At 53.7% G+C, this 15561-nt stretch overlaps 2 protein-coding genes across 2 annotated transcripts in view; one reads left to right on the top strand and one right to left on the bottom strand.

Annotated features, from left to right (window-relative positions):
* Positions 1-15561, bottom strand: part of LOC147647224 (uncharacterized) — a 188401-nt gene that overhangs the window by 104588 nt on the left and 68252 nt on the right. The window lies entirely within an intron of this gene.
* LOC147647228 (uncharacterized) lies at positions 318-14107 on the top strand. Its single transcript, XM_086872585.1, has 4 exons — positions 318-433; positions 8303-8456; positions 11774-11852; positions 12039-14107. Exons 3-4 carry the CDS (start codon positions 11801-11803, stop codon positions 13016-13018), a joined length of 1032 nt encoding a protein of 343 aa, XP_086728711.1. The 5' UTR covers positions 318-433; positions 8303-8456; positions 11774-11800; the 3' UTR covers positions 13019-14107.

Here is a 15561-nt window from a genome sequence, read left to right as displayed (position 1 = left end):
GCTCCAGGGCTTCCCGCTGAGCCGGAGCCACCGAACACCCAGGGCAGGGAAAAGCGGGCCGGGAGCTGCGGAGAACTTTGTTTGTGTTTGGAGCTCCATGGCGGCTCGGGCCGGGCCCGTTCCAGGCCTGTTCCTCATCTCCGCCCTTCCCCTCACACAGCCCGGGGCGGGCCCTGAGAGCGCGGGGCGGAGCTGTGCCGTGTGCAGAGCCCGCCGCTGGCTGCGATTGGCTGCTGCTGCCGTCACTCGTGGCTCTGGCGCGTGCTGATTGGGTAGAGCGGGGACAAGCCCGGCCCCGCTGGCGCCCCCAAGGGCGGCCGTGGGGCAGGAGAGCCGCCATTGCCGGAGCGTCTGTGCGGGGCCGGCAGCGGCGGCAGCGGCCGGAGCCCGGTGAGGCGGCGGCGGAGCTCGGAGGCGGCCCCAGCCATCGCAGGTGGGAGCCGCGCTCGGTTCTGCGGGGGCTCGGGGCTCGCTGCGGGCCCGGGAGGGGGCGGCAGGGGGCTGTGGCGGGTGGCTTGTGCCGTGGCCGGCCCGTGTTGGCCCTGGCGTGAGGGCGCTGCGGGAGCGGCTGCCCGCGGTCTCCTTCCCGCTGGGGCCTCGGCAGGAGCCGGTGCCGGAGCAGCGCTGGCTCGTCCCGCTTCGTGTCGGTAGCCCGGAGGTGGCTGCGCTGTGCCCGGGGCTGGGCGGGAAAATTCCCGGCGCCAGAGGTTTGTGTGGCCAAAGGAGCCCGAGGAGCGGTGTGAGAGTGACTTTATTGCTGCCCAAAGGGAGAGGCCATGGGGCATTTGCCGTGCGCTCTCTCCAGCTGCTGGAGGACGCGGCCTCGTTTTTGTCCTGATTTTCCCGGCCGCGTGTCCCTGTCCCTTCCCCACTGGCGGAGGTGCTTGGAAGGTTCAGACTTCCCCATCTGCCTCCTGCATGTCCCGGTTAATATGTACCCACCACTGTTGTATAACATCCGATATTGATGGCTCTGTTAAGTCTTTGTTCTTCTGGAAGTTCAGGAATTTAGCGGGACTTTGTCAGAGCAGCGGTCCTTGTCAATTAGTAACATTTTCTGAAACTGATGCTTTTTCCCACTGCTTCCTTATGTGCAAGTCCCTGGCCCTATCTGCAAGCAGATTCACTCACTGACCCTGTTTTTACTTCCTGGGTGTTCTTTGATTTTGGGATTGCTCTCAGTGCCCTCATTCGCTGTCCTTTTGTAGCCGTTTGTGGCTCAGGAGGCCTGGCTGCCCCCTGCATCCCCTTGCTCAGCTGCTGAATGAGCTGCACTCAGCAAGGTGTGTGCATGGTGAAAAGATGAGAGTTGCTGTAGAACATAAGAGGAGAAACTGCATTCGTTTAACCCATGGTCTGCCAGGGAACCACAAAAAAGTTGTCCATTCCCATCCTTTCCATGTTTGGACTAGTACATGACATTTTTCTTATACCCTTTGTTATCTGTTTCTCCACTTTTCCTTTGTGATCTATTTGCCAACAGCAGTTTGAGTTATTTAATTTTCCACAAACTCTGCCTCCTTTCTCTGCTAAAAGATAATCTGACCCCATCCCATGGTGAAATGTTGTGTTCCTCATCTGTGTGGATTGGTTGGGAAGAAAGTCAGGAACTGGAGCTGTCTGGTTGGGTATTATTTTGAGGACATCCTGTAATCTAATTATGCCATGGAAATGATAAATGGATTCTCTGGCTCCTGATATGAATTCATTAGGGTTCCCAGGGGCTGGTCCATGGTGTTGCAGGATTTGTTCTGGTGGCCATTCATCTTTTCCCCATTTTTGGGTGCTCCCTCAAGCCAGGGCTGCATCAATTTTTGTCTTTTCTCTAATTAAATCAGCACATACTTGGATTCCCAACTGATTTCCCTTGGGGTAGCAAAAAAACCCCAGTGCTCTAATTCACCCTAGATAACACAGAAAGTGAGAGCACAAGTTGAGGTGGGGACTGGGATGATTCTCCCCCATTTTTTATAGTGAAATTTTCACAACATTGTCCATTTGCAGTTTTCCTCTGCAGCTTAACCAATTTCTGCTGCAGTCAGATATCCTCACCATGGGATCTGCCTTTAGCTGTGCAAATTACCCCTGTGCCCCCAGGCAGAGCTTGGGCTGAGGGGCAGAGGAATTCAGCCCAATTCCTCCCCCAGGCAGGAAGACCCTGGTACATTGTCCAGGCTTTGCCCCAGGGGTGTTAATTTGCATTTCTAAAGCTCCTCTGCTGGCTGCCTGGAATGAAGCTTCTCTTCCAGGGCAGCCATGGGATGACTCACATGGAGGGCTCCCTCCCCCATCTGCTGTTTCTTTGTTGTTTTTTTTAAACAATTTTCTATTAACTGTTTACATTTTAAAGGGCCTCCTTTCAAGGTCTTCTAGTTTTCAAAATGCAGCTTAAAGGTGAACATGGAAAAACCCATACCGTAATTTTGCCATCCCTAAGAGCCATGCACAAACATAAAAACAAAAATTAGAAAGCAATCAAGTATTTTCTTTTTCTTCTCTGACTAAAAACTGATTCTCACACCCCTGGCCCAAGCAGAACTGACAACAGAAAAGTAGAATTATTGCAAAAAATTCTTCTAATGGTGTAATCCTTTCACTAAAACTGTGAAAAGCAAAAACTCTCCAACAATGTCTCCAGAGAAATAAGGCATGACTTGATTCTGAACAGAATCATTTCAGCCACACATATTCTGCATGTGCAGAGAAAATCATTCCATGACATGTGAGTTTTACTAGATGTTTCCTAAACTTTATTCAGTCTGAACCCATAGAAATTCATTGGTTTAGTGTTCATTGTTTCCAAGTTGTGGAGTTCTTAGTGTTTGGTTTCCTGTTGCATCCGGATTTCTGTGTCTCTGATGTGAATTAGGTCTGCACTCCTGGATTTCCTGCTCAGCCTTTTCCAGACCCCCTTGGATCCCCATTCCTGGGCCCTGGGACCCCCCCGCATCTCCTTCCCCAGCTCCGGGACCCCCTGCACCCCCTTCTCCTGCACCAACAGCGCCCTGCACCCCCTTTCCCGGGGATCCTCCCCTGCCAGCCCCTGGATCCCCCGGTTCCGTCAGCCCGGGGACCCCCGGAGCCCCATTCCCGGCCATCCCGGGGCACCGCACCCCCAGGCCTCCCTTTCCAGGGAAAGCCGAGCTGGGCACGGGGCTCTCCAGCCGCTCTGGCATTTCTGATCACCCAGAGGAGAGGGAGAGAGCAGCAGAGAGAGAGAAGGAGATTGGGAATCGGGGCTCGGGCTCCCAGCGCCCGCTCCTGCTCCGCCGGGGCTGGGGAGCCGCAGCCGCAGGAAAAATGGGATCCGCGGATCCCGGGGCTTCCCCCGCTTTGGGCCGAAGCCGGCGGGTTCCAGGCAGAGTTTGGGCGCAGGGCCCGGAAGTTCAGCCCAGTTTGTCCCGGGGGTCCCGCAGTGCGCGGCCGAGGAGGGTCCCGGGAGATCCCGGGAGGGGATCCAGGGGAATTCCCTGGAATTGCCCCGTCCCCTCCCCCCGCGCTCCCTCGGGCACTTTCGCTTCCGCCTTGGCCGCCCTGCGCCGCCGGGATCTGCCCGGCGACCGGTGACGTCACTGCAGCCTCGGGCTGCCACTGGCGGGCAGCAAAGAGCGGCGCCAATGGCGGGGCCGGGGGCGGCTCTGGGGGCGGGGCCGGGGCTGTGGGCGGGGCCGCAGCGGAGCAGCGCGATGGCTCCAGCGCTGGGGCCGGGGGCGCTCCCGGGTGGCGGCGAGAGGTGAGGGGGACCCCGGCACCGGGACTCTTTGATCGCCCATTCCGGAGCGCCGAGGGGCCCCTAAACCCCCATTCCTGGCCGCCGGCATCCCACCGAACCCCCATTCCCGGCCGTGGGTCCCACCCTGCACCCCCTTATCCGGCACCAGGAACGCCTGCACCCCTTTCCCGGCCATCCCGCCTCCCGCAGCCCCCAGAGCCCCCTTCTCCTTGACCCATTTACCCCCCGGACCCCTATTCCTGCCTCTCCCAGCAGCCAGCCCCTCCTTTCCTCAGCACTCAGGACACCCGGGACCCCTATTCCCAGCCATCGCGGCTTTCCCTGCCCTGTCCTGGCAATGGGGACAGCGGGGACCCTTGGAGCTCCCTTTCCTGGGTACAGGAACGCCCTGAACTCCAGCCATGCCACATCTAGCCAGCCCTAGCCTCCCCTCTTGTCACTCCTGGCATCCCCAAATGCCCTTCCCGGCTCTCCCCGTTCCCCCTTTCCTTCAGCCGTGACCCCCGCGATCCCAAATCTCCAAATGTCCCCCCAGTTCTCCTCTCCCTGCGTTCCCTGCACGCAGCGCTGTCGGAGCCCGGCCCGGGCTTCCCGCAGTCCATGTCCATGGGGTCCCTGGCTGGGATCCCCTTCCAGCGCCGCCGCAGCGAGCGGGGCCGGGCGGAGCCGAGCCGGGATCTTGGGATAGCCAGGGCTGGGATCTTGGGATAGCCAGGGCTGGGATCTTGGGATAGCCAGGGCTGGGATCTTGGGATAGCCAGGGCTGGGATCTTGGGATAGCCAGGGCTGGGGTATTGGGATAGCCAGAGCTGGGATATTGGGATAGCCAGAGCTGGGATCTTGGGATAGCCAGGGCTGGGATATTGGGATAGCCAGGGCTGGGATCTTGGGATAGCCAGGGCTGGGATCTTGGGATAGCCAGAGCCGGGATACTGGGATAGCCAGGGCCGGGATACTGGGATAGCCAGGGCCGGGATATTGGGATAGCCAGGGCTGGGATATTGGGATAGCCAGAGCTGGGATATTGGGATAGCCAGGGCTGGGATATTGGGATAGCCAGGGCTGGGATATTGGGATAGCCAGGGCTGGGATATTGGGATAGCCAGGGCCGGCACAAGGAGCGGCACCGGCACGGGGCCAGCGGGGAGCTGCAGATGCTGCAGCAGCGGCACAGCCAGAGCGGGGCTGAGCGGGGGGAGCCGGGGCTGGGGGATCTGTGGGGCTGCGATGGCAACTGTGGCATCGCCATGGGGATCCCTGAGATCCAGGCTGAGGGATTAACAAATTCCCTGGCTCACAGCTGCAGGGAATGTCTCCGGAAATAGGTCAGATATGGGCGGGAGGTGCTGGAGTGTAAAGGTGGGGAGGGCAGAATTCCCATGGGAATATGGGAATGGGAATGTGGGATATGGGAGGGCAAAATTTGGGAACCTGGGAATTCGCATGGAAATTCCATGGATGGATCTCAGACGTCCCATTCCCGAGAGACTTCCAAGGATGGATTCTACTGCTGTCCAATTCCCATGTGAACTCTGTGGATGGATCTCACTGCCATGCCATTCCCATGGAATTCCATGGGCAGATCTCCCCAGCTCTGCCATGGGAGCTCCAATCCGGTTCCCCCCCAAACCCATCCTGGGGATCGCCCTGTTCTTTGCCCTCCCCACCCCCTACAAGACTCCTGGGGGTCCCCCGATGACCCACCCAGGCCCCCCAAACTCTTCTTGGGTTCCCCCTCATCCCCCCACACCGGGAATTCCTGGAAGTCCCCCCCGTATCCCCTCCCCCAGGACTTTGGGGGTCCCACCCGACCTGTTCGTGCACCCCCAGATTTCTTCCACAGCCCCCCTGTGATGGTGGAGGGTGGGGGCCGAGTGCTGGTGCCCCCCTGCCTGCAGCAGATCCAGCGGTGAGGGCAGTTCGGGGGGTCCCTCAGCATTTGGGGTCCCTGGGATTTGGGGTGACCCCCCGGGCCCCCCAGGATCTCCCTGAACACGCTGACGCTGCCCGTGGGCAGTGAGAAGGTTCAAACCCGGCACGGGGTCCCCAGCACTGCCACCCACATTGCCCAGGTACCCCCAAACCTGCCGAGAACCCCCAAACCCCCCGGGACACCCCAACCTCCCCTGATCCCAAACACATCCCTGGATGCTCCAAAAACTCCCCAAAACCGCAAAACCCCATAGAGACATTGAGAAGGTTCATACCTGTCATGGGGTCCCCATCTCCATCACCAGCAGGTTCCCCAAAACAGCCTTGAGATCCCCAATTTCATCCCTGGGATCGCCCAAATTCCCCCATCAGGACCCCTGTAAATCCCCTTGGGAACTCCCAAAAAAGCACGGTGGCCCCAAAACCACCCAGAACTTCTGAAAATCCCCAGGAACCCCTCACCAAGGTTTATAACCAGCATGGGGACCCCATCATCTCCATCGGCATCACCCAGGTACCCCCAAACCCCTCCCGGGACCCCCAACCCCTCCCGGGCTCCACTGCCGGAACCAACGGGAGCGGTGTTGCCCTTTTAAGAGGAGTTACAGTGGGACCCGACAACACCGGGGGCCCTTAAAGCGGCCATGGTAGAGAGAACCCCCAAAATCCACCCTGGGGGACAAAACATCCCCTACAGGGGCTTGGGGTGGGGACACCCCTAAAAATGTCACTTAAAGCCGTCATGATCCCCCCTCCAAAGGGGCTTGTGGGGCTGCGGTTGCACAAACACCCTAAAATGGGGAGGAAAAAACACCCCTGTAGTGGTGGGATCCCCCCAAAAAACCTGAAAAAGAGAAAAACTCCTCTTGAGAGGGGCCTGAAGACCCTGAAGGGCCCTGGAAGAGGGACAAGATCCCCTCCTGTGCTGGGGCCTCCCCGAGCCGGGAACTCTCCCGTTCCTGCACTCGGGGGAGCCCCGAACGACGGCGGCTCCTGGGCTGAGCCCCCCTCAGCCGGGGCTGCGGGGGGAACTGGGGGGGCTGGGACGGGGCTTGGGGCTCCTGGGGTGAACTGGGGGACCCTCAGTGCTCCCACCTCCCCCTGTTCCCCTGTCCCGCCCCGTTCCCATTGTTCCCCCAAAGCTCCGCTGCCCCCAGCTCGGTTTGGGGGGGACCCAGCCCTTTCCCATCGTGTCCCGGCCCGGCCCCGCTCACCCGAGGGCTCCGAACCACGCACAGGGACAGAGGAGGGACAGAGCAGGAGGAAGAGGAGGGACAGAGGAGGAGGAAGAGGAGGAGCAGGAGGAGGAAGAGCTGGAGCAGGCAGAGGAGGCTCCACCTGCGCTCCCCGCTCTCTGCATCTGCAGCTCCTTCGGGACCATCGCCCCCCATCCCGCAGGTGCCCGGGGAGGGGGAGCTCGCCCCAAATACCCCGGGGCTCCCTGGCTTTGGGGTTTTTGGGGGGGATGTTTGGGGATGGCAGGGCTCCAGAGCCGAGCCGCAGATGCCCCTCGGGGGCACCCCGGGGGTCCCCGGGAGGTGTTTTTGGGGGGTCCCGGTGGCGGTGGCGGCAGAGCCCCGGCAAAGGGGCCGGGGGGATGCGGGTCCGGCATGGCCGGGAAAGGGGTTCGGGGCTCCCGGTGCCGGCAGTGGCTGCTCCCAGCATTGCCCAGTTGCTCCCCCCGTGTGGCTCCAGTTTCCTCTGCGCCCCACGATAAGCCAAATCACTTCCAGTCATTCCCTATTAGAGTACAATTTGTCTCCATTTTATCACATTTTTCCACATTTTTATCCAATTTTTCCCCATTTTTATCCCATTTCTTTCCCATTTTTGCTCTATTTTTTCTAATTTTTATCCCATTTTCATATAATTTTCCCCTATTTTAATCCTATTTCTTATTTTTCCCCAATTTTTTCCCCATTTTTTTTCTTTTCCTCTCAATTTCCCCCTTTTTTATCTCATTTGTCCTCATTTTTTCCCTTTTTTTTTTCCTATTTTTCCTCCATTTTTACTCAAATCGTCCCCCATGTTTTCCTATTTTTCCCATTTTTTCCATTTTTAATCTATTATTTCCCCATTTTATGCTATTTTTGCTCCATTTTCTCCCAGTTTTTTCCCCATTTTTACTCCGATTTTCCCCGATTTCTTCCAATTTTCCCCCATTTCTGCCTCATCTTTACCTTTTTTTTCCTATTTTTGTCCCAGTTTTCCCCATTTCCCCCCTCTCCCATTTTTATCCTGGTTTTATCTTACTTCTCCACAATTTTATCCCAATCTTCTTCCATTTCTTTCTCCCATTTTTCCCAATTTTTCCTCCATTTCCGTCCAATTATCCCAAAATTTTCCCTATTTTTATCCAGTTTTTTCCCATTTTTTCCCCGCATTTTCCTCCATTTTTCCTGACATTTTTCTCACTTTTCCCCTATATTTTTGTAGTTTTCCCTAACTTTTCCCCATTCTTCCTCAATTTCTATCTTATTTTTCCCCATTTCCCCCTATCTTCCCCATTTAATTATCCCAAAAATTGAAATTTGGGGGAAAAAAAATAGAAATTTTGGTGGGAAAAAAGGGTGCTTTGGTGGTAAAATTTCATGAATTTAAATCACAGCTTTCCCATGATTTTTCCATGATTTCCAGCCAGAAGGAGGTGTGGGATTCATCCCAATGTTCTGGAAGCTGGAAGAGGACCAAGCCATCAGTCTTCCAAAAAACCTTGAGCAGCTCATCTGCAATTCCACCTTTCCCCAGTCCCTGGATTCTCAGGTCTGGAAATTCTTCTACGATCTCCCAGGTAGGCAATTCCTAAAATTCCATGGAAAAATGGGATAGGGGGATTTAATCCTGTTTTTTTCCTGATTTTTCCCATTTTTTTCCCATTTTTTATCCCCATTTTATCCTGATTCTTCCAGATTATTTTCCTCTTTCTTTTCCTCATTTTGTCCCAGATTTTTCCAGTTTTTTTCCCAATATTTTTTCCAATTTTTTCACTCTTTTTTTCCCCCATTTTTTTCTGTTTTTTCCTAGTTTTTTCCTAATTTTCCCTTGCTTTTTTTCTGATTTTTTCCCTCCTTTTTCTCCCAAATTTTCCCATTTTTTTCCAGTTTTTTATCAAATTTTCCTGATTTTCCCCTGATTTTTCTCTCTTCTTTTCCCAAATTTTTTTATCTTTTCCCCAACTTTTTCTCAAATTTTTCCCTGATTTTTCTGTTTTTTCCCATTTTTTCCCTGATTTTTCCCAATTTTTTCCCTGATTTTCCCCCAATTTTTTCCATTTTTTTCTGATTTTTTTCAGGTTTTATTCCCTTTTTCTTTTCCTGATTTTTCTCTCATTTTTCACATTTTTTTTTCCTGATTTTTCCCTCTGATCTGTCCCAATATTTCCCCATTTTTTCCAAATTTTTCCTAAATTATGCTTGTTCATTTCCTAAATATTTCCTGGCTTTTTCCCAATTTTTTTAACATTTTCCCAGGTTTTGTCCCCCAGGTTTTTTTCCTCATTTTTCCCTTGATTTTTTTTTCTCTGATTTTTCCCAGTTTTTTCCACCATTTCTTTTCCTGATTTCCCCCCATTTTTCCCTGTATTTCCTAATTTTTTTACTGATTTTTCCCGATTTTTTCCCAGGTTTCTTTTTTCTCTCTTTTCTTGATTTTACCCATTTTTTCCCAATTCTTTTCCAGTTTTTTTCCCGATTTATCCTTTTTCCTTTCCCAATTTTTTCTGGCTTTCCCCATTTTCTTCCTGAAATTTTTCATTATTTTTTTCTGATTTTTTACAGATTTTTTAATCCTTTTCCTGGTTTTTTTCCCTGATATTCCCCTGATCTTTCTTTTTTTTCACATTTTTTTTCTGATTTTTTTGCAAGCTTTCTCAAACATTTTTGTTTTTTCCTTGATTTTTCAATTTTTTTTCCGAATTTTTTCTTGATTTCGCCTGATTTTTCCCAGGGTCTTTTTGGCTTTCTTTTCCTGATATTTCCCTGATTTTTCCCATTTTTTCACTTCTTTTTTTTTCCATGCCTTTCCTATTTTTTCCTGATTTTTCTATCTTCCTTTCCCATTTTTTTTCTAGCTTTTTCCCAATTTCTTCTCAAATTTCCCTGAGTTTTCCCTGTTTTTTTCCGAAATTTTTCCCATTATTTTTCTACTATTTTTAGATTTTATGCCTCTTTATTTTCCTGGTTTTTCCAAGTTCTTTCCCAGTTTTTCTCCTGATTTTCTCAGGTTTTTTTCCAATTCTTCCTGATTTTTCCTTCTTTTCCTATTTTGTCCTGATTTTTTTCCCCATTTTTCCTGATTTTTTTCAAGATTTTTTCCACTTTCTTTTCCTGATTTTTTCCCCAATTTTTCCCATTTATTCCTTGACTTTTCTCTTTTTTTCCCAAATTTTTCCTGATTTTCCCTTTTTTTTTTTTTTATTTCATCCTGGTTTTTTCTATTTTTTTCCCCTGATTTTTCCCTTCTATTTTCCTTTTATTGATCCTGCTTTTTTTCCCATTTTTTCCCCAATTTTCCAGTTTCCTTCACACTCCCAGTATCATCCCAGTCACTCCCAGTCTGATCCCAGTCACTCCCAGTCTAATCCCAGTCACTCCCAGTATGAGGCCAGTGGCCCCCAGTTGCTCCCTGGCAGTGCCAGTGTGACCCCAGTAGCCTCCAGTGTGATCCCTGGGACTCCCTGTCTCTCCCAGTATATCCCAGTCAGCCCCAGCACGCTCCCAGTCATTCCCAGCTCCTCCCAGTTGCTCTCAGCATGATTCCAGTTGTTCCCAGCCACTCCCAGTCAATCCCAGTATGATTCCAGTCACCCTCAGTGGGATCCCAGTCTCAGCCAGCATGGACCCAGCTGCTCCCACTGTGATCCCAGTATGATCCCAGTTGAGTGTGATCCCAGAATAGTTGCAATTCTTCCCAGTTGCTACCAGTATGATCCCAGTTGTCCCTGGAATAGTCCCAGTCCATCTCAGCACGGTCCCACTCACTCCCAGTTGCCCCCAGTGTGGTTCCAGCTGTTCCCAGTTGCTCCCAGCCACTCCCAGTCACTCTGAGTGCAGTCCCAGTTGCTGCCAGTATGGTCCCAGTCTTGCCCAGCATGGCCCAGCTGCTTCCACTGTGATCCCAGTTAGATCCCAGTTGCCCTCAGCGTGGTTCCAGTTGCTCCCTGTTTTTCCCAGTGTGATCCCAGTTGCACCCAGTAGCCCCAAGTATAGTCCCATCCCCTCCCAGCATGGTCCCAGTCATGCCCAGTTGCTTTCAGTTGTCCCCAGCATGGTTCCCGTTGTTCCCAGTGTGTTCCCAGTATATCCCAGTTGCTCTCAGCATGTCCATAGCCATTCCCAGACACTCCCAGTAACCCCAGTCAGGTGCTTGTTATCCCAGTATTATCTCAGTCACACCCAGTATATCCCAGTCCAGCATTCCCCAAATTCACAGTCCCCCACCCATGGGATCATCACCCCCCCCATCCCAGCAATAACCAGGGAGGGGGAGCTCGGCCCAGATATCCTGGGGGGTCCCTGGGTTGGGTTTTTGGGGAGAATGTTCGGCGAATGAAGAACTCCAAAGCTGAGCAGAAAATGCCCCTTGGGGGGTCCTGGTGGCAGCTGCTGGCAGAGGCAGCCTGGAGGAGCAGAGCCCTGTGTCCCCCAGGACACCCAGAGAAGGGGAGCGCCACAATTCACAAGACCCTCAACAGCCTGGAGAGGGGTCAGGGGGGTCTCCATGGACCACCTGCACCCCCAAGAAGAGAATAAGGGGAGAAGGGACCCTGGGACCCCAAAAACCTCCAACATCCCTAAATGTTGAGACAGAAATGAGAGGAACTTTTTGGATTCCTGGCACTCTCAGAAGCAAGGGGAGGGCAGGGACCGAGTAGATGGGGGACCCACAGTACAAGCGTGACCCCCAGCAGCTGGAACAGGGGGGAACCCATGAACAGCAAAGGGGAGAGACCAGAGATGGGGAGCTCCTGGGAGGCGTTTTCAGGGCTGAAACTTGGTGTTTAGGAGGTTTATATGGGCACAAGGTGCCCTGTGACTTCTAGAGAGGGCCTTGGGCAGGAGGAACCCCCTATTCCAATGTGCTCATGAATTGTATTTTTCCCCAAACCAGGATTTCCCATTCCCAAACCTTGGCTGGATGGAGGAGGAGGCTGTGAGGAAGAGGAAGACGTCCCAGGACACCCAGGCAGGTGAGGAGGAAGTCAGTGCCCCTTTCCCCCTCTCTCCTGCTCCATCTCCCAGCCCAGCCTGGCCCCCGGCTGCAGGACAACCCCGCTGCCGACGCCGTCCTGCCGGGGACGCACTGGGGGGATCTCCTTCCCCTTCCCTCTGGCACGGAGGCAAATCCCATCCTCTCCTTGTCCTTCCTCCCCCAGACAAGGAGCTGAGGATGGAGACCAGGGAGGACAAATCCCCACAGCAGAACCTCATGGAAGAGACCGTTTTGAGCAGCTCCAAGGCACAGGAATCCAACGGGGAGGAAAATCCCCAGAGATCCCACAGGAGGAGGGGCTCCAAACCCATCCCAGGGTGCTCTGAGGAGGAAAGACCCACCCTGTGCCGGGAAGGCGGCCGGAGATCCAGCTGGGGCTCTGAGCTGGTGGTCCATGAGCAGCCTCAGGATGGGGAGAAGCCCTACAAGTGCTTGGAGTGTGGGAAGAGCTTCAGCCAGAGCAACAGCCTGATCAGCCACCAGATGATCCACACTGGGGAATGGGCCTATGAGTGTGGGGAATGTGGGAAGGGCTTCAGCTTCAGCTCTCAACTCATCATCCACCAGCGCATCCACACTGGGGAGAGGCCCTACGAGTGTCCCGAGTGTGGGAAGAGGTTTCAGAGGAGCTCCACTCTCCTCGTGCACCAGCGGATTCACACAGATGAGAGGCCCTTCCGCTGCCCTGACTGTGGGGAGGGCTTCAAGCGAAACTCCCACCTCATCAGGCACCGGCGCATCCACACTGGGGAGAAGCCCTACGAGTGTCCCCAGTGTGGGAAGAGCTTCAGCCACAGCTCTAACTTGACCACCCACCAGAGGACCCACACTGCGGAACGTCCCTATGAGTGTGGGGAATGTGGGAAGGGTTTCAGCCAGAGGTCCCAACTGACCATCCACCAGCGCATCCACACCGGGGAGAGGCCCTATGAGTGTCCTGAATGCAGGAAGAGGTTTCAGAGCAGCTCCCATCTCCTCCAGCACCAGTGGATTCACACGGATGAGAGGCCCTTCCGCTGCCCTGACTGCAGGAAGGGGTTCAAGTACAACTCCACCCTTGTCAGGCACCGGCGTATCCACGCTGGAGATGGCCCTACAAGTGTCCCCAGTGTGGGAAGAGCTTCACCCAGATCTCTAACTTGACCCAACAGCAACAGAGGCACCGGTAAGGGAAGCCTCTGCCTCGAAGGTTGGGCCCTGCGAGCCCAGGAAGAAACTCCATCCTGGGCCCCTCGTGGGGTGGCAGCCCAGGGATTTCTGATTGGGTTTGGGCCCCTGGGGTTTTTCCCTTGCTGTGTTCCCAGTGGTCCCTGACCTTGAACTCCACCCTGGTTCTCAAACCCCATCTCCCTGCCTCTGTTTGGGGCTGTCTCTGGATCTGAGTTTGTTCCTGAGCTGAATAAATGGTTTCCTGAGCAGAATCCCATCTCGTTGGTGTCCCCGACTGGTTCCTGGTAAATGTGGCCTCCGTGGACATGATGTTGCGGCCCCGGAACGCAAGACCCCACAAAATTGAGACCTGCCCCCAGAGCCCCCCAAAATTCCCTAAAATTCACCCAAGTCCCCCAAAATTCCTTTAATTTCCTTAAAATGCCCTTTTTGTCCCCCTCCAGGACCAGGTGCCTCGGCTGGATCTCAGGGACAGCCCCAGGAATTTGGAGGGGGTCTCTCCTCCCCTGCCACTCCCAAGAACCTGCTGCTTTTGGGAAAAAAAAAAAAATTGAAAAATTCTTTGGATTCAAGGAGGGGTTCCCCCATTTTTGTCACATTTTTTGGGGGTTCTCCCCCAAATTTTATCCTTTTTTGTTTTTTGGGTTTTGTTTCTTGTTTTTTTTTTCTATTTTTTGGTGGCTTTGGCATTCTTCAAAGTGGGCTTTTTTTGGAGAGGGTTCCCACAATTTTTTTGAGGGGTCCCTCAATTTCTTTGGGGGGGAATCACCCCCTCCCTCAATTTTTCCTCTGTCCCCCTTTCCCCAAAATGGGGTGGGGGTGGTCTTTTTTTTCTTTTTTTTTTTTATTTTTACCTTTTTTCCCTATTTTTTCCCCTCTTTTTATTTATGTGCATTTAATTTGGGGGGACTGGGGCAGGAATTTTGGAGAGGTGTCGCCAAGGGTGCTGGAAAAGTTGGGGGCACTCCCATCCCCAAAAAAATGGGAAAAATCCCAGGAAATCTGGGGTTTCCCCCCCTACCCAAAGTGTGAAAAATGTGAAATAAAAAATTTATGTTCTCAGCTTTTTGGTGATTTTTGAGGAAAGGAGTTGCAATTTTGGGGGGTTTCTTGGGAGGGGTCACTGGTTTTTTGCAGGGGATCTCCTGAGTTTTGGGGTGGAATTTGGGAAATTGGGGGGAATTTGGGGGTTTGGGGGGGAAATTTGGTGTTTTGGGGAGAACTTCTGGTTTTTTAGGGGGAGGATTTGGGGTTTTGGGGGGGAAATTTGGGGGTTTTGGGGAAAAATTTAGGGGGTGGGGAGAATTTTGGGGGGAAAATTTGGGATTTTTGGGAAAATTTGGAGTTTTGTGGGAAATTTTTTAGTCTTGGGAGGATCTGGGACTTTTGAGGGTGTATGGGGGGTTTTTGGTTTTGGGGGGGATTTGTGAGGAATTTTGGGATTTTGGGGGAGGAATTTGGTGGTTTTAGGGGGAAATTCAGGGGTCCTGGGGGAGGTTCTGATTTTGGTAAGGGGGATTTGGGGAGAATTTTTTTGGTTTGGGGGAATTTCCATTGATGGGGAGGGGTCCTGATCCCACTGAGGAGGGGCACTTTGGGGAGGCCTGAATTTGGGGAGGGGTCTCAAGTGGGATTCCCGATTTTGGGGCAGGGTTTGGGTTGGATTTGGGGAGATTTTCCAGCGATGGGGAGGCATCTCAGGAGTGCGATTTGAGGAGAGGTCTCATCAGGGCACCATCCTGAGCTGGAAGCGAGGGGGATGTTGGGAGTGGAATCTGGGGAGGATCTGGGGGGAGATTTTCCAGCCATGAGGAAGGGTCCCGGTCCCGGGGCAGTTCCTGAATTTGGGGAGCAGTCTGGAATTTGGGAGGGGTCTCATTGGGGCAGCAGGAGGGGATGGAAGCGGGGCAGGATGTTGGCACAGCCGCTCTCCAGGGGGGCCGTGGGCAGCTCCTCGGGGGGTGCCGGGGGTCGCGGCCGCAGGCGCTGCAGCAGCGAGGTCAGGAACAGGAACAGCTCTGCCCACACCAGCGCCTCCCCCAGGCACAGCCGCTGCCCTGTGGGGAGGGGGCGTCAGCACCGCCCCACCACAAAGTGTCCGGGGTCTCAAAAGGGGTGGGAGTCTCCAGAGGGGCTGGGGTCCCAAAGGGGCTGGGGGTCCCAAAGGGATGGGGGTCCCAAAAGGGGTGGGGATCTCTAAAGGGTCAGGGGGTCCCAAAAGGGCCTAGGGGTCCCAAAAGGGGTGGGAGTGTCTAAAGGGTCAGGGGGTCCCAAAAGGGGCTGGGGGTCCCAAAAGGGGCTGGGGGTTTCAGTAGTTGGGGATCCCAAAAGAGCCTAGGGGATTCTAAAGGGTCTGGGAGCTTCAGAGTCTGGGGGGTCCCTGAAGGGTCTGGGAGCTTTGGGATTGGGGTCCCCAAATGGTCTGGGGGTTTCAGGGGTGGGGGTCCCAAATGGGTCTGGAGTACCCACCCCGAGGATTTATGGGATTTAGGGGATCCCAAAAGGATGTAGGACCC

This window comes from Cyanistes caeruleus, unplaced genomic scaffold, assembly GCF_971803275.1.
Source record: "Cyanistes caeruleus unplaced genomic scaffold, bCyaCae1.hap1.1 HAP1_SCAFFOLD_65, whole genome shotgun sequence".
In the NCBI taxonomy this organism is placed as follows: Eukaryota; Metazoa; Chordata; class Aves; order Passeriformes; family Paridae; genus Cyanistes; species Cyanistes caeruleus.
Note: the sequence above shows the minus strand (reverse complement) of the source record. Positions and strands in the feature narration are given on the sequence as shown.

Excerpts from the sequence above, each read along its gene's own strand:
- LOC147647228 (XM_086872585.1), top strand. The coding sequence starts at position 11,801 with ATGGAGGAGGAGGCTGTGAGGAAGAGGAAGACGTCCCAGGACACCCAG. Across the intron at positions 11,853-12,038 it reads GTCCCAGGACACCCAGGCAG|ACAAGGAGCTGAGGATGGAG; the intron begins GTGAGGAGGAAG and ends TTCCTCCCCCAG.